The 22,182-nt window shown below is 44.1% G+C and overlaps 2 protein-coding genes across 2 annotated transcripts; one reads left to right on the top strand and one right to left on the bottom strand.

The window, feature by feature from the left end:
* LOC123930569 (vomeronasal type-1 receptor 2) lies at positions 1–5,126 on the top strand. The gene is made up of 3 exons (XM_045986781.1): positions 1–6; positions 380–412; positions 4,251–5,126. The coding sequence occupies exons 1-3, from the start codon at positions 1–3 to the stop codon at positions 5,124–5,126; spliced, it is 915 nt and encodes a 304-aa protein (XP_045842737.1).
* A 15,345-nt stretch (positions 5,127–20,471) lies between these two features.
* Positions 20,472–21,416, bottom strand: LOC123930570 (vomeronasal type-1 receptor 4-like). Its single transcript, XM_045986782.1, has one exon. The coding sequence runs from the start codon at positions 21,414–21,416 to the stop codon at positions 20,472–20,474; it is 945 nt and encodes a 314-aa protein (XP_045842738.1).
* Positions 21,417–22,182: the final 766 nt, after the last annotated feature.

The following is a 22,182-nucleotide window of genomic DNA, read 5'->3' on the forward strand; positions in this document are numbered from 1 at the left end:
ATGCCGGTAATTAAAGTTTTTCAGAACTGTTCTCAGTTCCCCAAGTGTGAACTGTCCCTTTCCCTACAAGTGACATGATGATTGCATGTCTTTGGGGAGGTGAGGTCACAGAATCACTAACTCATATCTCAGGCTCTGGCTGCCTGCCGTCCACACATGCTTCGGCCACTGTTTTACACCCGACTCACAGTCCAGGCAGCGGGAAAGAGTCTGTGAGTATCTCCTAGTTTAGTCCAAGAGCAGAGTGTCGACACTCAGGAGATGCAGCAGGAACCTGGGTAAGTGAGCATGTCTGGGCCAACAGTCCTGAGGTTGAGAGAGCCTGTTAAATCCGTGCCTGACTGCTGCTAATGTAATTTAACAAAATCGTCATTTAAAGGCGTTCGTGGTGTTTGATCCAAGTATTTTCAGAGTCTGATTTTTAAGATGCCTCAAGATTATAATTTCAGAATTAGTCTGCTATTCAGTACAGGGTGTGAGAGTCACAGGGACATTTTTAGGAGCAATATTGTGATTTCTGTAAAGGCCTGTGCATGTGATAACGAATATGATGGGAAGAGTTAAATTACCTGATTCACAGCAGGAAAAGTGTGATTGAATGGGAATTGCTGAAATTTATTCTACTGCAACTTGAGTGTGATGACCTGAATGGAGATAGTAAATGTGTCTCTACTGAAAATATTGGTGATCTAGTGATCTGTGAGACAATTTTGTTTCCTGAAATTAGGAAAGGTCCCTTAAGAAAAAGTTAACATCATAGTAGAGGGGTTCAAAGAGCAAAAAATTAAGGACTTTATTTTTACATTTTAATTTTAAAATGATAAGTTAATTTAAAAATATAATCTCATCAGGGAAAAAAGGCAATTTTTCTCTGGTTTAAAATCATTTCAAGGGCACCTGGGTGGCTCAATCGGTTGAGCATCCGACTCTTGATTTCGGCTCAGGTTGTGGTCTCAGGGTCCTGGGATCCAGCCCCGTGACAGGCTCTCTACTCAGAGGGGAGTCTGTTTGTCCCCCTTTCCATCTGCTCCTCCCCCTGCCCACATTGTTTCTCCCTCCCTCTCTCTCTCTCAAATAAGTAAATAAATCTTTTAAAAAATCATTTCAATATTATTACCAGCTCACCATTCACCTCTCTTGCTTTTCAGTTCTTAAATACTCAAAGTTCCAAGTCTTCAAATGCCATTTTGCATGTTTGACTTGTATTTTAATAGCTTTTCCAAATCAAGTATCTCTTCAAGTTTGTTTGTTTATTCTAGAAGAATACACATACAGTGATGTGGTCTTTATAGGCTTAATTTATTTCCTGCCCTGATATACTTTGTCACTATTTATGTTTCATGTCCCATATTTTAGCTGTAGTTTGGGCAATAATTTCTGTTATGGGTGCCATTGATTTTGGGTTCAGGAAAAAAATGAAATGACTTTTTCCGCTGCCGTCCTAATATTTGTCTACATTAAATAAATCAAATCAGCTCATAAAAATTATTCAGTACACCTATGATTTATTAAGGCCTTTGAATCCTCACTCCTTGGTTATATTGGTTATAAAAGAAATACTTAAACAAAAATGGGAAACTAGCAAACCAAGTTTATATGGTAAAATAAATTTAAAATGTGAGAAGTGCTTGTGTGCCTGTGTGTGTGTGTGTGTGTGTGTGTTTGCACCCATAACTAGGCACCAGGCATAGTAGAGTAGAGTAGTACATACTAAGGTCATTGAAGCTAGGCTTCCCAGGTTCAAATCCCAGTCCTCCCGCTATTTAGAGGAATCATTTCAGTGCCCATGGTTAAATTCTCTTCGCCCATAAAGTGAGAGTTATAGTAGTTCCTTGTTCATAGGGTTGTGAATATTAAATAAGGTAGAATTGGTAGAGCGTTACGACAGTTACCCACACACTGTAAGCGCTATAAAAAAGAAACACCCGAACTGGGAAATCTCTGTAACAAAAGAGAATATATTTTACGACAAGGATGCCCACTCTCATCACTCTTGTTCAACATAGTATTAGAAGTCCTAGCAACAGCAATCAGACAACAAAGAGAAAGAAAAGGTATCCAAATTGGCAAGGAAGAAGTCAAACTCTCTCTCTTCGCAGATGACATGATTCTTTATATGGAAAACTCCAAAGACTCCACCCCCACACTACTAGAACTCATACAGCAATTCAGTAACGTGGCAGGATACAAAGTCAATGTACAGAAATCAGTGGCTTTCTTATACACTAACAATGAAAATACAGAAAGGGAAATTAGAGAATAGATTCCATTTACTATAGCACCAAGAACCACAAGATACCTGGGAATAAACCTAACCAAAGAGGCAAAGGACTTGTACTCGAGGAACTACAGAACACTCATGAAAGAAATTGAAGAAGACACAAAAAGATGGAAGACCATTCCATGCTCTTGGATTGGAAGAATAAACATTGTTAAAAAGTCTATACTGCCTAGAGCAATCTATACTTTAATGCCATTCCGATCAAAATTCCACAGGTATTTTTCAAAGAGCTGGAGCAAATAATCCTAAAATTTGTATGGAATCAGAAGAGACCCCGAATTGCTAAGGAAATGTTGAAAAACAAAAACAAAACTGGCGGCATCACGTTACCCAATTTCAAGCTTTACTACAAAGCTGTGATCACCAAGACAGCATGGTACTGGCATAAAAACAGACACATAGACCAGTGGAACAGAGTGGAGAGCCCAGATATGGACCCTCAACTCTATGGTGAAATAATCTTTGACAAAACAGGAAAAAATATACAATGGAAAAAAGACAGTCTCTTCAATAAATGGTGCTGGGAAAACTGGACAGCGATATGTAGAAGAATGAAACTCGACCATTCTCTTAAACCGTACACAAAGATAAACTCGAAATGGATAAAAAACCTCAACGTGAGACAGGAATCCATCAGAATCCTAGAGGAGAACATAGGCAGTAACCTCTTCGATATCAGCCACAGCAACTTCTTTCAAGATATGTCTCCAAAGGCCAAGGAAACAAAAGCAAAAATGAACTTTTGGGACTTCATCAAGATCAAAAGCTTCTGCACAGCAAAGGAAACAGTCAACAAAACAAAAAGGCAACCCACGGAATGGGAGAAGATATTAGCAAATGACAGTACAGACAAAAGGTTGATATCCAGGATCTATAAAGAACTTCTCAAACTCAACACACACAAAACAGATAATCATATCAAAAAATGGGCAGGAGATAGGAACAGACACTTCTCCAACGAAGACATACGAATGGCTATCAGACACATGAAAAAATGTTCATCATCACTAGCCATCAGGGAGATTCAAATTAAAACCACATTGAGATACCACCTGACACCAGTTAGAATGGCCAAAATTAGCAAGACAGGAAACAACGTGTGTTGGAGAGGATGTGGAGAAAGGGGAACCCTCTTACACTGTTGGTGGGAATGCAAGTTGGTGCAGCCACTTTGGAGAACAGTGTGGAGAAATTAAGAATAGAGCTTCCCTATCACCCTGCAATTGCACTGCTGGGTATTTACCCCGAAGATACAGATGTAGTGAAAAGAAGGGCCATCTGTACCCCAATGTTTATTGCAGCAATGGCCACGGTCGCCAAACTGTGGAAAGAACCAAGATGCCCTTCAATGGATGAATGGATAAGGAAGATGTGGTCCATATACACGATGGAGTATTATGCCTCCATCAGAAAGGATGAATACCCAACTTTTGTAGCAACATGGACGGGACTGGAAGAAATTATGCTGAGCGAAATAAGTCAAGCAGAGAGAGTCAAGTACCATATGGTCTCACTTATTTGTGGAGCATAACAAAGAACACGGAGGACATGGGGAGATGGAGAGGAGAGGGAGTTGAGGGAAACTGGAAGGGGAGATGAACCATGAGAGACTGTGGACTCTGAAAAATAATCAGAGGGTTTTGAAGGGGCGGGGGGGGGGGGCGGGAGGTTGGGGAACCAGGTGGTGGGTAATAGAGAGGGCACGTACTGCATGGAGCACTGGGTGTGGTGCAAAAACAATGAACACTGTTATGCTGAAAATAAACAAATAAAAAAAAGAGAACATATTTTAAATATTAAGTCTCAGGGAGAAGGAAAGGTAAGTGGAGATTTTATTTCCTGTGAAAATGTAGCCCCAAACTCATGTCTTCATGCAGAACCCCCTGCCTGTGAATTTGAATATTGAGTTCTGGAAAATGATGGAATGGCTTCGATGGACTTGAATATAGGAATGATCTTGCTATGCCAGATAGTCGTCAGAATCCTGGGGAACTTCTCGCTCTTATATCATTGCACGTCCCTTTACTTCAGGGGATGCAAGCCAAGAGCCACAGATTGGATTCTCGGGCACCTGACTGCAGCCAACTGCCTGGTCATTCTCTCGAGAGGAGTCCCAGAGACCATGGCAGCTTTAGCGCTGAAACATTCCGCCACTTACCATGAGTGCCATCTCCTTCTCTATGTTCACAGAGTAGCCAGAGGCATGTCCATTTGTTCCGCCTGCCTCCTGGGTGTCTGCCAGGCTGTCACCATCCACCCCGGGAACTCCAGGTGGGCGGGGCTTAAAGTGAAAGCTCTCAAGTACGTTGGCCTCTCCTGTACCCTGTGCTGGGTGCTCCATACGGTGGGAAGTGTGTTTTTTACTATTTTTGCGACTGGTCAATGGAGCAACAAAAATATTACAAAGAAAAGAGATTTCAGATATTGTCCTGCTTGGTGGCATAGCGCCAAGATCGCAAGCTCAGTGTATGCCGCAGTGACATCTTTCCACGACAGTTTGTGTTTGGGACTCATGACCTTGGCCAGCAGCTCCATGGTTTTCGTCCTCTACAGGCACAAGCAGAGGGTCCAACACATCCATAGGAACAGTCTCTCCCCCAGACCCTCCCCTGAGACCAGAGCCACCCGAAGCATCGTTGTTTTGGTGACCACCTTTGTATTATTTTATGCCCTCTCCTCCGTCATTTACGTTTACTTGGGTTTCTTTAGTGATTCCAGTAGGTGGCTGATCAATGCCGCTGTCCTAATCACTGATTGTTTTCCAACCGTTAGTCCTTTTGTTCTCATGAGCCATGACCCCAGCATACGCCGGCTCCGCTGTGTCTGCTGTGGGAGAAATACATAATTCCCTCATCTCGTCGGAGAAGTATGAATTGTCCTCCACCTGTTCAGTCATGGATGTGCTCAAACCTGAAAGCATGTTTAGAACAATTATGAGCCAGTTTCCCTGCAGAGAGAGGGGTGAGCAAGACAGAGTGACACTGGCCTAATATGAAATAGTAAATAACGATAGCGTGGTACATGAACTCTTCTGTAATTAACATTGTGTACTTAGATAGTTGTATTTTCATTAACAGTTACACTGGAGAAGTTAAGATTCCATAGAACAGTCCTAAAATAATATGAAGACACTGGAAATGCCTTTGACTGTAACTTTCAAATTGAGATACATTAAAATGTCCTAAGATGTACCTGAGCTTGGAATTGTGAAGACAGTTGGATAAGAGGGAATAGCATGTGGGCAGTCTTTTCGGAAACTAGGGATGGGAGCCATGGTTCTGATTTGTGATGCAAATGGCCTGGGGTGAAGCTGGAGGGAAAAATCAAGTTTTACTTATTTCTGGCTTTGGAGGCTGTGTTGCGAATATTGTGCTTTATAGCCTAAGAGAAATTGGGGACATTTGAAATATGCTAACGCTAATGGAGAAAGACGAGCATATTAAAATATTTTCAAGTCAACATTTTAAAAGTAAACTGCAGGGTGCAAAGAGGAACTTAGGAAGATATGTCCACTGAATTTTATAAAGGATGCAGGTGGGGGGCGGCCAGTACACAGATCGGGTGTGTAGGAAAAGACTGAATGGGGGGTGCCTGGGTGGTTCAGTGGGTTAAAACTTCTGCCTTTGGCTCAGGTCATGATCCCAGAGTCCTGGGATCAAGCCCTGCATCAGACTCTTTGCTCAGCAGGGAGCCTGTTCCGCCCCCCCCCCCCCCGCCCCACCTACTTGTGATCTCTGTCTGTCAAATAAATAAAATCTTTAAAAAAAAAAAAAGACTGAATGGACTCTGGGAATGTTTAGAAGGTGGATTGTCCTGTGTTAAATCTTGATGACAGTTGGCTCTGTTGGCGAAAAGATGTTTCAAGATGGACTTGTGGGGCGCCTGGGTGGCTCAGCGGGTTAAGGCCTCTGCCTTCGGCTCAGGTCGTGATCCCGGGGTGCTGGGATCGAGCCCCGCATCGGGCTCTCTGCTTAGCTGGGAGCCTGCTTCCTCCTCTCTCTCTGCCTGCCTCTCTGCCTACTTGTGATCTCTATCTGTCAAATAAATAAATCTTTAAAAAAAAAAAAAGATGGACTTGTGCTTTTCCAACTTGAGGATACAAGACGTTACAGAGGAGAATTTCATCAAGCTTGGGGCAGTAGATGAGTAGCAATTTGAAGCCGGAAGGTGAATATATTTTGCTTAACAAGGGGTCTTATCGTTTTTGAAATCTCCACTGGAGCAAAATAGACACCTTTGAAAGGAAAAAGAAAGGACATTAACTCAGACATAGAAATACTTTAGGGGCATCGACTGGCTCACTGAGTAGAGCATGTGACTCTTAATCTTGGGATCATGAGTTCAAGCCCCACATTGGTAGGGGCTATTTAAGTAATTTCTACTTAGTATTTAAGTACTACTTATTATTTAAGCAAGTAGAGATTACTTAAAAAATAAAATCTTTAAAAAAATATTTTAATATGGGGTGCCTGGGTGGCTCAGTCAATTAAGCATCTACCTTCCGCATAAGTCCTAAACAAGCCCCAAATCAGGCTCCTAGGGAGCCTGTTTCTCCCTCTCCCTCAGCCTGCTGCTCTCCCTGCTTGTATCAAATAAATAAGTAAAATCTTTGAAAAAAATTATAATATAATCCTCTCTTATTTGCAAATTTTTAAAAGTAAACATTTTATTTTGGAATAACTTTAGATTTGCAGAGAACTTGTAAAGATTACACTGAGTTCCAAAATATCTATCACCCAGTACCCCAAATGTTACCATCTTAACTTTACCATAGTTCATTTGTCAAAACCAAGGAACCAACAGTGTTGTGCTACTACTAGCTAAACTCCAGACGTTCTTTACACTTCAGTTGTTTTAACAGCATCATTTTTCTCTATCAGGATCCAGTCCAGGACCATGTAGTCATCCCGTCTCCCCCAGGCTCTTCTGCTCTGTGACATTTTCTCAGATCTTCCGTGTTGATCGTGATGGGCTTGAGGAGCACTGCTCCTGTAGGTTTTAGAATGCCTCTAAAGTTGAATTTGTTTGAAGTGTTTCTCATGGATAAATTGGGTTTATGGGTTTTTCAGACGAGTATCACATCTCATCACAGCATCTGGCCTGAGAGGTTCATGCAATTAACATGAGTCATCTTGGATGGTGTTAATCTCGATCAGTTAGTTAAGCCATGTTTACCAGGCTTCTCCACTGTAAAATTTCTCTGCATGCCTTTCCAGACTCTGTTCTTTGGGAGACTGTAAGTGCAGCCCACGGTAGTGTGGGGGGAGCCAGGAGGGGTGCTTGAGGGCGGGGGTGGGGTGTTGAGTTAGGCGCCACCTCCTGGAGGGCTAAGGAACCCCATATGTCATTTGTCCTTCTGTATGGAAGCTGTGTCACTTCTCCCTCCTTTATGTGTTTCTTCAACTCCTTTATACTTCTTTTATACGTTGTGCTATAATTCAATACTATGTAATGTATTTTGTTGCTTAAATTGTTCCAGCTTTGGTCACTGGGAGCCATGGTATAATAAAATACGTACATATGTGTATATACACATATATGCAGGTACATCTGGTCTTTGTCTCAGGTTCCGGGCTCAGAGCTCCAAAACCTTTGAGATTTTCTGAGTATTGGGAGCGTCTGTATTATACTAAGGAGGCAACTGTGGGCGGGGGTGGGGAACCTCTGGTTCCCCACATAGCCTCAGGACGGTGGACTGAACAACTCTGAAAGACCAGCTACATGGTTGGACTGAAACACTCAGCTGCCCAACCTCTGGGGAGCGGAAGGAGGCTGACTGGCTTGAGTTCCGGCAGAAGGCCATGATTTAACCAACCATGCCTTCGTAATGAGACGTTAATTTAAACCTCTGGAGAAGCTCCAGGGAGTTTCTCGGTGGGGAGCAGAAGCTACTCTGTGGGCAACTGTCTCAGATCTCGCTCTGTGGATGCCTTCCTGTGGCTCCTTATTGTTGTCCTTTATAATAAAATGATGTCAAATGACAAAACTAAAACCATTTAGTAACAAGTTTGCTGTCTTTTATTCAAAGGAAGACCACCTTTGATCTCGGGAGGACAGAGCCTCCTCACAAAGGGGCGCTCTTCCTGAGGAGTTTGGGGTGAGAGCACGCTTTGGAAGTGGCCGTCCAGACACCAGGCGTGATTGAGGAGGAGGTCAGGGACTTCCTCACGAAGCCGGCAGGCGCTGTTTTCCCCGGTGGGGTCAGCTAGAGTGGGCGGATTGTCATTGGTGTGTGTTCGGTTTCCTTGCCTGTGTTCCACGTAAGGGCAGGCTGGCTTAGGTGTATCTGTGATGTGCGTTGGGCAGCTGGGTGGCCTCTGTTTTATGGGTCCTGATACACAAATTAACTTTATCAAGGATCACCAGGCATATAGCACTTCCTGAGTTCTGTGAGTCTTCCCAGCCAATCTCCAGCCCAGGGGGAGTGTGGGAATCCTTGCATTTGTAGCTGGCCGCCAGAAGCCCCAGTCTGGGAATACCTCCCTAGCAGGCGGTGACTTGGGACAGAGGTTGGTCTTGAGAAGGACCTTGCATTTAAGTTGTGGGGTCTGTACTAGTGGAGAATGTCAGAATTACGTGGAATTGCAGGACACCCGGTTGGTATCAGAGCACTGTTGACAGGGTGCCGAACAAGAGCTCTTTCAGGTTTCAGGTTTGGCTACTGTGTCTCTTTGATATGTCTTCAGTTTATTTTTTTTTCTTTAATCTTATTTATTTATGTGAGAGAGAGTTTGCACAGAAGCACACGGGTGGGGGGAGGGCAGAGACACTGGGAGAAACAGACTCCCCGTTGAGCAGGGAGCTGACTTGGGGCTCAATCCCAGGACCCTGAGATCATGACCCGAGCTGAAGGCAGACCCTTAATCGCACTTAACCAGCAGACCACCCAGGCAGCCCCCAGTTTTCTTGCTTTTTGAGCACTTCCTTACTCTTATGTTTTGTTACTGCAAGATGCTCCAGGCCCCTCTTGTATCTTCCCGCCGTCTCCCCAAGGAGCCTTTGGTTAGAGAACAGCGTTAGATACAAGACCGTGGGTGCTGGGTGAGTGCTGGGCCTTCTCCTTGCTCCTGGCATTTCATTGCTGTTAGGCCCTCTGAGCAGACCGACCTGTGAAGTCTCTGTCGTCACACACATGTGTAGTTTTCTCTTTATCTATCTGTCTACTTGCGTCTCTACAGCTAAACATATGTTCACATGTCCCTGACCCTGACCCAGTACTTCAGGTTTGTTTTAACCTCCCCCCTGCCCCCCTGCTTTTCTGTATCTATCTGCATTCATCGCGTGTTATGACATGACATGCCTTTGAAGAGTTTTGCGCCCTCCACACTCCCATGCTGTCTGCACACCACCTGACCCTGGTCCCTTAGTCCTCATTTGAATCCCGCTCTATAGACGCCCCTGCGACGTGCCAAGTCGGCCCCAGGTGATGCTCATGGCACTTTAAAATAGTGCACGTGGTAAGTATCATCTTCGTGGGTTGTTGCAGGGATGGACGGAGTGGACAAGGTGGAAGTGCCCCTCTCCCCCCATCTTCAGGCATCCAAGGTGAGGAGATGCCTGTATTCTTACACATATGACCACATTATTGAATTGACCTTGAATGAGATTATTGACCTTGAATGAGATCACGTACATGGGACTGGGAACGTGAGCGTCAGGGCGAAGGTGTGTAAATGTGAGTGTGTGCTTGTATTTGATGAATGTGTGCATGCGTATAAGTTCGCAGTGGAGTGTGAGTATGTGTGGGGGGGTATACCGCTGTGCATTTGCGTGTATGTTGTACATATGCGTGGGTGTTTGCGCCTGTGTGTAACATTTGTGTATTTGTGTGTCTGGGAACTGAGGGTGTCCAGCACTATGACTCTAATCTCTGACTTGGGTCCAGGGAGTATTCGATAGTGGGCGGGGACCAAACTGTGGGTTTGTGTGTGGGGAAGACAAAGGATTAATGTGAAATCATGTGTCTTAATTGATTATAAAAGCAATCAGAGCTGATTACTGAAAACTCAGCAAAAATGCGGCTATGGAACGATGTGGTAACCACCCTAAGCTATTTAAATGAGTACTGGGTCACATGAAAGTTAAAGGAATGACAGGATCTGCCCTTTTAACCATCAGATCTTGGGGCATCTGGGTGGCTCAGTCGGTTAAGCATCCGCCTTCCGCTCAGGTCATGATCCCAGGGTCCTGGGATCTAGTCTCCTGTCGGGCTCTCTGCTCTGTCTGCTTCTCCCTCTGCCTCTCTCTCTCTCATAAATAAATAAATAAAATCTTAAAAAAAAATGGTCATCTGATCCTGGTGCTTTCATTTGTGAGGGTCTCATAAACTTCTCCCCTTTGGTAGATACTACTCTGTTTAGATTTTCTGTTACCATTAGAGAGATCAATATTGGTAAAGCATATTTTTCCTAACAAATTTCCATATCATCTCACTGACTTGTGCAAATAAGTCCAATGATTCCTAATGTAAATTATCATCGCATGTTCTCTTTGATTATAACTCTGCAAATCCTTTTCTGGCACTTTGTCTGATTTCATTTCTATGCTTATAACTTAAATGATAGGGCTTCCCAGTGGTCTGAATATTAGAAGGAACTCTACTTTGGGTAGAATTCCTCAGCAGAGCAGAGAACCCGGTGAAATTCAGGTGTTTCACTGACAGTCCCTTCCGCTCAGGTCAGCATTTCCTGCCCTTCCCCTGAACACTGTCTACCTCCAGGGCTTATGGAAAAGAGAAAGTCCCTCCCAAACACTTGAGAGATGCTAACTTGGAATTTATAATTCTTCTTTGGCAAGTAGCAATTGGGGAAAAAATAGTTTTCCAACCAAATTCTCAGGTCCCCAAGTCTGACCTCTCTCCGCCGCTACAGGTGAAATGATTTTTGCAGTTCAGAGGGGAGGGGAGCTCACTGAAGCACGGACTCCTGTCTTGGGATCTGGCTGCCCCCCTCTCCGACTGGCTGCCATGACCTTCACGCAGAGCCCACTGTCCTGGCACCAGGAGGGAGTCAGTGCGTATTTTCTATTTCAATTTAATAGGCAGAGTCTGTATTGAAAAGAGGTTCTTTTTGGTCATGCGGTTGTATTTTTCACCGGACCTTTACCTTGTTATAGGATGTGAAGAGTAAATCAATTTCTTTTTTTTTTAAAGATATTTATTTATTTATTTATTTGACAGAGAGACACAGCAAGAGAGGGAACACAAGTCGGGGGAGTGGGAGAGGGAGAAGCAGGCTTCCCGCCAAGCAGGGAGCCCGATGGAGGGCTCCATCCCAGGACCCTGGGATCATGACCTGAGCCAAAGGCAGATGCTTAGGGACTGAGCCACCCAGGCGCCCCAGTAAATCAATTTCTTACCTATATGGTGGTAATAATCAAGTTCTCAAACCCCAAGTAGGAATGATGCCATCCCCAATATTTTCTTGCTTATTAACTTTCACAAATACTTTGGTCTATTTTTGAATTTTTATCTCTACTGATCAGTCTTATTCAAGAAATAACATGTTTCACAGAGCTAGTTAGCCTTAGTTTTCCTCTTTTTTCTTTACTTTTCAGAACACTGAACATGAGATCTACCCTCTTAAAGGATTTTTAAGTGCACAGTACGTTGGTGACCATATATACAATTTTATACAGATCTCTGAAACTTATTCATCTTGCTTAACTAAAACTTTATCCCCATTTTTGGGAGGGCACGTGCTGCATGGAGCACTGGGTGTGATGCCAAAACAATGAACACTGTTATGCTGTAAATAAACAAATAAACAAAAAAAAAAGAAAGAATACATCTGATGAAACAAACAAACAAAAACTTTATCCCCATTTTTTTCCTTTTTCAGACTTTTCTTGCCCATCCTTCTTTGCATTTTCATCTGTAGGATTTTTTTGCAACAACATGCCTAGCTCCAATGAGTAACTGATGGTATCTGTATCAGGATCAGACTGAATTTACATAGCTTAGGGATTGATGTTTGATAATATGGAATTTTCCTACCCAAGGACAGTGATGTGATTTTTACATTTGTTGATGTCTGCTTTCATATCTTTCAGAAATTTTATATGGTTTCTCATACACATTTGATACATTTTATTGGATTTATTCTCAGATGTTTTATTTATTTTGTTGTATTAGAGTTTAAAATATTGGTTTTTTTGACTCTTTTGTAATTGCATCCCCAATCCCCAACTGTAACTTGCAATTGTGATTTTCTTTTTTACATTTGCTGGCATTTGTTTTGTATAATTTGAAGCCACACCATGGGTTCAAATTGATTTGTAATATATTATCATTGAATTGCCCCATTCATTGGGATAATTAACTGCTATCCCCTACCTAAAAAAAGAGCTGCTAGGTGGAGGAAAGTCAAGGTGGAAATGAAGTGGAGGTGAAAAGAAAGCAGTGTCCTAACCCACCCCTCCATAAAACAAACTCCATCTGGATAAGGAGAATACATGAGATTAATTTTTATTTCATCACATGATATGGAAATTATGAACCAAAGATAAGATATCCAAAAATGTTTATTTTTCTTACATAAAATTATTACACTTATATGATTAAAGACTGCATGATCCCAGTATAAAATACAAATAGGAAACTATATAAAAATATATAAAAAATGACTACATTAGTTTTAATATCCTCTCATAAATAGGACAACTTGAAATCTATAAAATGAAGAAAACAAAATTAAGCATATAATATGAGCCGGCTGTAAGAATAAATACATATGGTCAATAACATTAATAAAGCTTGACTCAGGTTTTATATAAAATAACTGAAAAGGAAACAGAAATGACCTGGTGACTTCACCATGATCTCCTCAAACTGAACAATACAGTCATCTCTCCCCAGGGAATGGTACCCTAGGCCTGTGGCCTCAGTCCAGGATCAAAGGGGAGGCTATAAGTATGCTGCCTTCACTACACGTTAAAATACGCAATACATATGGATTACACCCTGATATTTGTTCTCTTTATAAAATAACGCTGGGCTGTCCCAAGATACTCGAAATACACGAAAACGCCTAACATGAAATTTAAGCCTCTATCTCCCCATTCTGAGTCCATGTTTGGAAGACCTTTCCTCGGACCACCCCAGCTTCTATCCCTCGGGGACACACTGTGTCTCAAACAAGCCCTGCAGCCCGGGCTTGTCCTCCGGCCCCCGCGGGAGTCCCCCCGGGCTCGGCTGCGGGCCCTGCACGAGCCAGCTCTCTGCAGGGAAGACGTAGGCCGCCTGGTGGGCCATGGTGTAGACTGTCTGCAAGGCCTTGCACAGAGGCCCCCAGAGCTCCCCGAGCCGCGAGCGGTGCTCCCAGGTCAGCGGGGAGTGCTCCCGCTGCTCGCACGCCTGGGCAACGTCCTGATGGATGGCCTCAGTCAGGGCGCGCAGGGCGGTCACCAGCCTCTTGCGCAGGGGAGGCGGCCGGTCTCCCTGGGACCTGTATCTGCGGCGCCCGGTGCGCCCCGCGCCTCGCGTCTCCTGGGGCGGGCACCAGCGGTCTCCTCGCTCTCGCCGCCGCGATCCCCGTCGGGCGTCCTCCGTGTCCTTCTTCCCGGAGTGACACTGCGCTCGTCTGCGAGAGAGACCCCTGCAGAGGAAGCACGCGGGTGAACGACCAGCCAAACCACCCAGGGAGCCCCCCGCCATTCCCTCGGGTGAAATCTCCGTCTCCTGCTCCGTCCCGCCCCGTCCCTTGGTGTGATGAGGCAACGCGTGCCCATCCAGGGTCCCCAGATGCCCCCTGATTCCAGAGTCTCCTAACTCTCTTGGGCAATTCAACAGCCCCTTCTGTGCCCACGCCCTGCACGTGTGACCCGCTTTTCTGTTGGCACCCCTCCGGGCCCAGAGCAAGAGCCTACCTGATCCCGCACAGGTGCCGTCGCTGGAACCGATTTTCCTCTTCCTGGAGCCCTCCCGGCTGGAGCAGCCTTCCGATTCTGGGGACAGAGAGTCTTGTGACTGCTCCGGCAGGACACCTCACCCCCGGGCCATCCTGGACACACAGGACCAAAGCTGGCAACCAGAACTAGTTCCCAGCTGTTCCTCGAGTCTGGGATCTGCAAGGGGGCCGCAGAGTTCCCAGTCCCCTGACCAGGAGACTGAGCTACCCCACGTCCTGTCCCTCCTCCCCAGGAAAATCAGCTCCTACCCGGTCCAGAGATGCCGCTGTCATTTTTGAGCTCAGCTTCCTGGGCATGCTCCTCATCAGTCCGCGGCTCTGACCCTAGCGGAAAAGGGAGTTTAGGTGAGTGGCCTCCCCCGACGCCCGCACAACTTCACAGTCCAGCCCTGCATCGACCTTGTGGACGGTCTTCTCGACGGAGGTTGTTCGGTGTCCCAGGCGGACCACAGCAGTATGGTTCCGGGGATCACTGCCCTGTTTCTCAACCCCCTGAGGGCTGGATGACATTTCCCATCACCTATCTCAAGATAAAACCCGACCCCACCCCTCCTTCCAGCCTCCAAGCGCGAACTGCCGGGATCACTACCTTGCCTCTGGGTGCGGATCTCTCTTAACGAGGAAGAGAATGTTTCCTCTTCCCCTTCGAGTGGTTTCTCCAATACACTTGAGCCCTTTGCTTTACAGGAAATCTGATGGCAGGGCGGCTGGTCCGCGGGGTGTCCCGCGGACGGGCTGCATGGGCCTGAGCCTCCAGTTTCCGAGCCCATCTCGACTCCCGCAGCGAGGATCCTCTCTCTGGAACGCCAGGACGCGAAGTGTAAACCCGCCTCTAGGACCTGCCTTTTATAGGCCCCTCCGCGGGGCGTGGCTCGCTCCTATTGGCTGGAAAAAGGCCACCTTCCTGGTGAGGCTCAGAACTCGCGCTGGTCTCCGAGAAGGGGTGTGGGTAGGTGTGCCTGCAAGCCGAGCCCCGCAGTAAGGGGAGACTTCTGCAGGGGCCTGTCGTGGTGTCAGAGAGCAGGACAGCAAAGCCAGGGGACAGAGGGACTGGAAGACAGGGGACGCCTCCCAGTCTTATTCCTGGCCCAGCTCCCGCCCACAGCTGTTGAAGACCCTGCTAGATCTGTTGCTAACACCGTGAAATGAGAAGCGAGCGCTGCCCAAGAAGGGTGCAAGGATGACGTAGCTTCATCGGAGGGGGTTCTTCCACGCAATGAAAAACACGTTTTCAGTATTCTTGTCACTGATAATTTCATTCTGTATAAGTCACAGGAAAATCAGACCTTAAAACGATAAAATGTCTACCAGACCCATTACTAAATGGAGTTACTTCTCTCCCGCGTTCCCGTTTTTGGCGAAAGAGAGCAGAAACTCGGCCCTGGATCTGTAAGGACTGGATGTCTCTGTAGGAAAATTTACAAGTCAGTCTTACCTATGAGTATCTGACAAATACATCTTTGTGTAAAATGAAGCCAGCAATGAACTAAATTTAATTGATGGTGAAGATAGTTTCTATTCAATATGGAAATTTCAAGCATTCACACAATTAAAGAAAATAAAGTGAATCTCTATTTATCCTTAAGATCACTTCAAGATGTGTTGGCATTTTGGCAGTCTTGTACCATATACTCCAAACTTTTCCTTTGGGATCAGGGTTGGGTGGGAAATGGAGCTGGAATACTTTGATGAAATCCTAGAATTCTGTATTTCTCTAATAAACAGGTTGCGAGCCATAAATCTCTAATAAATAATTACTTATTTCTAATAAATAATTACTCAAGTATATAAAAGATAATAAAAAGGGCACCTGGATGGCTCAGTTGGTTAAGCATCCGCCTTTGGTTCAGGTCATGATCCTGGAGTCCCAAGAGTCTGGCTCCTTGCTCAGTGGGGAGTCTGTTTCTCCCTCTGCCCCTCCCCCCAACTCGTGCGCACTTTCTCTCTCTCTCTCCCTCCGTCCCTCTCAACTACTTCAATAAAATCTTTTTTAAAAGACTCACAGGCTATCACAACACAGCATGCTGCCATGAACGTACTTGGGCTGTGTTCTCGTTTGCTATGATCTTTGCTGTCGCTACCAACAGGAAGGGAGGAACTAAATTTCTGTACCATCATGCTCATGCATCTTCATGTTTAAACAGGTTTTTTTTTTTTTTTACTTTTTAAAGATTTTATAATTTATTTATTTTGAGAGAATGAGAGAGAGCATGAGGGCAGGGTGAGGGGCAAAGGGAGAAGCAGACTCCCCCTTGAGCAGGGAATCCAACGTGGGGCTCAATCCCAGGACTCTGGGATCATGACCTGAACCAAAGGCAGATGCTTGACCTACTGGGCCACCCAGACGCCCCCTGCATCTCCATGTTTAGTGACCCTGGCTGCATTACCAGCGGGAGGAAAATATTAAAGACAGCAAATGCCCAATGAATAGGATCAGAGACTAAAACCGGAAAGTCCGGTTCGTGGACACACGTAAATGACCAACAGTGGGGAAACGGAATGAACTAGAGGTACATGGGTAAAAAGAGGATTTTCCAGAAACAACTAAGAGAAAAGTCACAATACAGAATTAAACAGTCTATCGATGAGTGTACATATCTTGCACTTGCAGGAAGTAATATATATATAGCTTTAAAAGTATAATTGTATATGTTAAAATTTCTTACATGCTTGGAAATGAGACTTATCAAATTATGGTTGATGATATCAGATACACAGAAGTGCAGTAAAATAAAAATGCAGAGGAAAAGTAAACAGGAAATAAATAATCCCTTTATATCTTGGGGGATGATTCAATCAAAGTTGATTGTGTCATGCTGATTAGGTCAGCACCAGTGCTCAGAGGGGCTCCTCCAGCAACACAAAGGACCCAAAGCTTCTCTTCATCCTCATCCTTCCTCAGTCATCCTGGAAGCTACATGTGTCCCCTGGAATTTGCTCAGCATTCACAATCTGAGCGGGTAAGGACTGCTGAATCATTATCATCATCTTGAGACCTTTTGATCTTTTCTCCTTGTGTCCCTATTTAAGAATTTTTTAAGAACACATCAAGGGAACTGGCAGGCAGAGGGAGAGGGAGAAGCAAGCTCCCCGAGGAGCTGGAAGCCTGATGTGGGACTTGATCCTAGGACCCTGAGATCATGGCCTGAGCAACAGGCAGACACTTAACTTACTGAGCCATCCAGGTGCCCCTGTAAGGGGATTATCTTCAAAGTCCAGGTTAATCAAAGGGATCCCTGACATATATGTATTTTTCTTCATTTTTGTGCTATTATTTGCATGTCCACCAGTAACAGCTGTGGGGGCTTTTCTGAGCATGTGATCAAGTGTCTTTTTTTAATATATTTTATTTATTTATATGATAGACAGAGATCACAAGTACGCAGAGAGGCAGACAGAGAAAGGAGGAAGCAGGCTCCCCACGGAGCAGAGAGACTGATGTGGGGCTTGATTCCAGGACCCTGAGATCATGACCTGAGCCGAAGACAGAGGCTTAACCCACTGAGCCACCCAGGTGCCCCACGTGATCAAGTATCTTCTAGCTAGTAGAATCATATGCAAGAATATACATCTTTCAACTTTTGATAAAGATTCCCTAATTTTTTCTCAAAAAGTCACTGATCATTGATATTCCCTACATGCATGTATGAAATGGTGTGTTTCTACTAATCTCAGAAAGAGACCATATTGGCAAACTTTTATCTATCTATCTACCAGTAGGCTCCACACCCAGCATGGAGCCCAATATGGGGCTAGCACTCATGATCCTGAGATCAAGACCTCAGCCAAAATCAAGAGTCAGACGCTTAACCAACAGAGCCACCCAGATGTCCCAGCAGTCTTTTAACTTAACAAGCTGGTGGTCACAAAACAAACGAGGTATATTGTAATTTACTTTTCTCTGACCACCACTGAAGATGGATACCTCTGGTGAATGGTGCGAGGCGATATCTCATTGTGGTTTTGATTTGCATTTCCCTCATGGTAAATGATGGTGAACGTCTTTTCACGTGTCTGTTGGCTATCTGTATGTCATTTTTAGAAAAATATCTATTCAGGGGGCGCCTGGGTGGCTCAGTGGGTTAAAGCCTCTGCCTTCGGCTCAGGTCATGATCTCAGGGTCTTGGGATCAAGCCCCATATCGGGCTCTCTGCTCAGCGGGGAGCCTGCTTCCCCCTCTCTCTCTCTGCCTGCCTTTTTGCCTACTTGTGATCTCTGTCTGTAAATTAAAAAAAAAAAAAGAAAAGAAAAGAAAAGAAAAATATCTATTCAGGTCTTCTGCACATTTTTAAACCAGGTTTTTTCTTGGTTGAGTTGTATGAGTTCTTTATGTATTTTGGGTATTAACCCCTTATTAGCTATGTCATTTGCAGATATCTTCTCCCATTCAGTTGGTTACCTGATGAGGTTTTTTTTTTAATTGTCACCACTCATCTCTCAGTGAAAACAAGTTTTTGTGTTCTCCTTTGTCCCAACCCAGGTCCCTTTGTCTATTTCTACATTAAATGTTTTAAATATGCTAATATTCCACCATGTAATAATATTTTAAATACTACTATCTCTCTAAGGATGTGACCTACAAGTTTTATAACTTAGTCTAGAATGTTCCTAACTGAACCTAAATTTGCACTCCACCTTCACCCCATGCTACTTCATTATCACATGAGAACATTTCCTTTTCTTTATTTTTATTTTTTCTTATCCTTAACTGATTTAATGGATAAATATTCAGACACATGAAAAAATGTTCATCATCATTAGCCATCAGGGAGATTCAAATCAAAAACACATTGAGATACCACCTTACACCAGTTAGAATGGCCAAAATTGACAAGGCAATAAACAATAAATGTTGGAGAGGATGTGGAGAAAGGGGAACCCTCTTACACTGTTGATGGGAATGCAAGTTGTGCAGCCACTTTGGAAAACAGTGTGGAGTTTCCTCAAAAAATTAAAAATAGAGCTTCCCTATGACCCTGCAATTGCACTACTGCGTATTTACCCCAAAGATACGGATGTAGTGAAAAGAAGGGCCATATGCACCCCAATGTTCATAGCAGCAATGGCCACCATAGACAAACTGTGGAAAGAGCTGAGATGCCCTTCAACAGATGAATGGATAAAGAAGATGTGGTATATATACACAATGGTATATAATGCAGCCATCAGAAAAGATGAATACCCAACTTTTGCTTCAGTATGGATGGGACTGGAGGAGATTATGCTGAGTGAAGTAAGTCAAGCAGAGAAAGTCAATTACCATATGGTTTCACTTACTTGTGGAACATAAGGAATAACATGAAGGACATTAGGAGAAGGAAGGGAAAAATGAAGGAGGGAGATGGGAATCAGAAGGAGAAATGAACCATGAGGGACTATAGACTCTGAGAAACAAACTGAGGGTTTTGGGATGGGTTAGCCCAGTGATGGGTGTTAAGGAGAGCACTGATTGCACGGAGCACTGGGTGTTATACGCAAACTATGAATCATGGAACACTGCATCAAAAATTAATGAGGTACTCTATGGTGACTAATGTAATATAAAATAAAAAGAGATAACTTCAAACTCAAACTAGGAACAGCGTCCTGGGTGATTACAGCTTATGGATAAGCAAAATAAATGATAGCAATATTATAAGGATTGGGAGGGGGAATTGGGAATATTCTGTCCTGAGGTACCTTCACTATCTGTAATGTGGTAAAGGGTTACCTGTATTTATTTGACAGAAAGCTCAAAGAGAGCACAGGTAGGGGGAGCAACAGAGGGAGAAGCAGGCTCCCTGCTCAGCAGGGAGCCCAATGTGCGCCTGGATCCCAGGACCCTGGGATCATGACCTGAGCTTAACCAGCTGAGCCACCCAGGTGTCCTGAGAACATTTTCTTCTTTACTTTCTTGAATACCATCTTACATGTTAAATTCTCTTGAATCTTTTCCAAAAATTCAAAAATTAGTCAATTTCTGGATATATTTAATTTGTTGAATTAAAAGTTACACACTTGAAGACCTCCACACAATCTCTAGATCGTTTCAGGAACAATTTTTTAATTGCACAAATTCCAAATTACTTCACTAGAAGTGTGGATAAAATTTCAGTTATGTAAGTATTTTCATAACAATTCCATAATGTTTCATTTACATTTATTATTACTGTTTACTGTTTCTTATGGGAAAGAAGCTCATTCTGGCTTGCTGACCTCTCTCTTGATTTTTACATAATGCTTGCAGTTTGGAGGTCTGGAGGTTGAAGGAATAAACAACCATACACTGTGCAAAAACATACGATTTACATATTTGTCATGAGTTTAGTGGGTGTTGCGTTCCTCATCCAGGCTAAGTAGAACCTGAACACACTGGAGATACGGTTCGTGAGAATAAAGGGACAGGCACTTGGGAAACATCCATTGATCAAGGCAGAGATGCTCACCAGCAACCAGCTGGGATCATCGAATAGAATAATGCAGACTTGGAAGATGGAGGAAAGGGAGTGGAAGGACACAAACGTGCTCATCAGGACAAGGATGCTCTGGGTGGCTCTGGACTCAGCAGAGGATCTGGGGGAGACATTATTAGGCCTATGAATGTGTTGGACCCACTGCCTGTGACTGTGCAGGATGAAAACCATGGAGCTGCTGGCCCAGATCATGAGTCCTAAACATAAAACATCAGGGAATGATAACAGTGTTGCTTGTACCAATTGTGTGATTTTGTTACTACTTATCACAGAACAGTATCCCAAATCCTTTCTCACCGAGATGCTCCTGTTGCCCCATTTGCCAATCACATGGATAGGAAAAAGGATATTTGCCAGCATGTAGAGGGCCCAGCACAGGAATATGGAGAAGTCAATGTGCTTGAGAGCTTTCCTTTTAAGTTTTGTCCAACTTGAGTCCCTGGGGCTGATGGTGATGGCCTGGAAGACACTCAAGAGGCAGGTGCTGCCTAGGGACACACCCCTGCTCACTCTGTGAAGATAAAAAAGAAGTTTGCATCCAAAATCACTTGGAAAACTGTTCCACCTAAAAGCTGCCATTGTCTGGGGGACTCCTTTACAGAGGAGGGATAAGGAGTTGGCTACAATCAGGTGTTTAACAATCAAATCTGTGGGCCTCAACCTGCACCCAGTGAAGTAACGGAGGAGATAATGGTAAAGGAGACAGAAGTTCCCCAGGATTCCAACCATGGTCTGGGTTAAGAGGATCACTCCTATGACCAGTTCCCTGGAGGCCATCCTGCCAGTTTCCAGCCACTGAGATGTGTCTTCAGAACCAGAGGATCCTGCATGGGAATATGAGGTGTGGGCTTCAAGCATCATGTCAACTAAAATCCAATATTATCCACTGATCATTCGTTTTGCCTTAGAAATGGTGTTGGGGGAACTGGATATCCACATGTAAAAGGGTGAAATTGGGCCCCAATCTTACACCATACAAAAAAATCAACTCAAAATGGATTAAAGACTTAAATATAAGATGTGAAAAGGTAAAACCCCTTTAAGCAAACATAGAGGAAAATCTTTTTGGCATTGGTCTCGGCCATGATTTCCTGGATCTGACACCAGCAGGAAAGCGAACAAAACAAAACAAAAAGATGAACAAAAAACAAAAAACTTCTGCAGAGCAAAGGAAATAATCACCCAAGTGAAAAGGCAGTCTGTGGAATGGGAGCAAATATCTGCAGAGTGTTCATCTGATACAGGGTTAATAAAATATGAAGAATCTCTTAACAACTCAATGGAAGACATAACCCAGTTAGCCACTGGGCAAATTTCTTGAACAAACATCGCTCCAAAGAACATATGCGTGGTCAGCAAGTATATGAAAAGGGGCTCAACTCTGCTAATCATCAGCGAAATGCAGACGAAAGCCACAATGAGATGTTGTCTCACATGTTAGAATGACTGGTATCCAAAAAACCCCAAAGATAAGTGCAGGTGAAGATGTGGGGAAATTGGAGTCTGTATGCACTGTTGGCAGAAATGTAGAATATTGAAGCCA

The sequence above is a fragment of the Meles meles genome, chromosome 19 (assembly GCF_922984935.1).
Source record: "Meles meles chromosome 19, mMelMel3.1 paternal haplotype, whole genome shotgun sequence".
Taxonomy (NCBI): Eukaryota; Metazoa; Chordata; class Mammalia; order Carnivora; family Mustelidae; genus Meles; species Meles meles.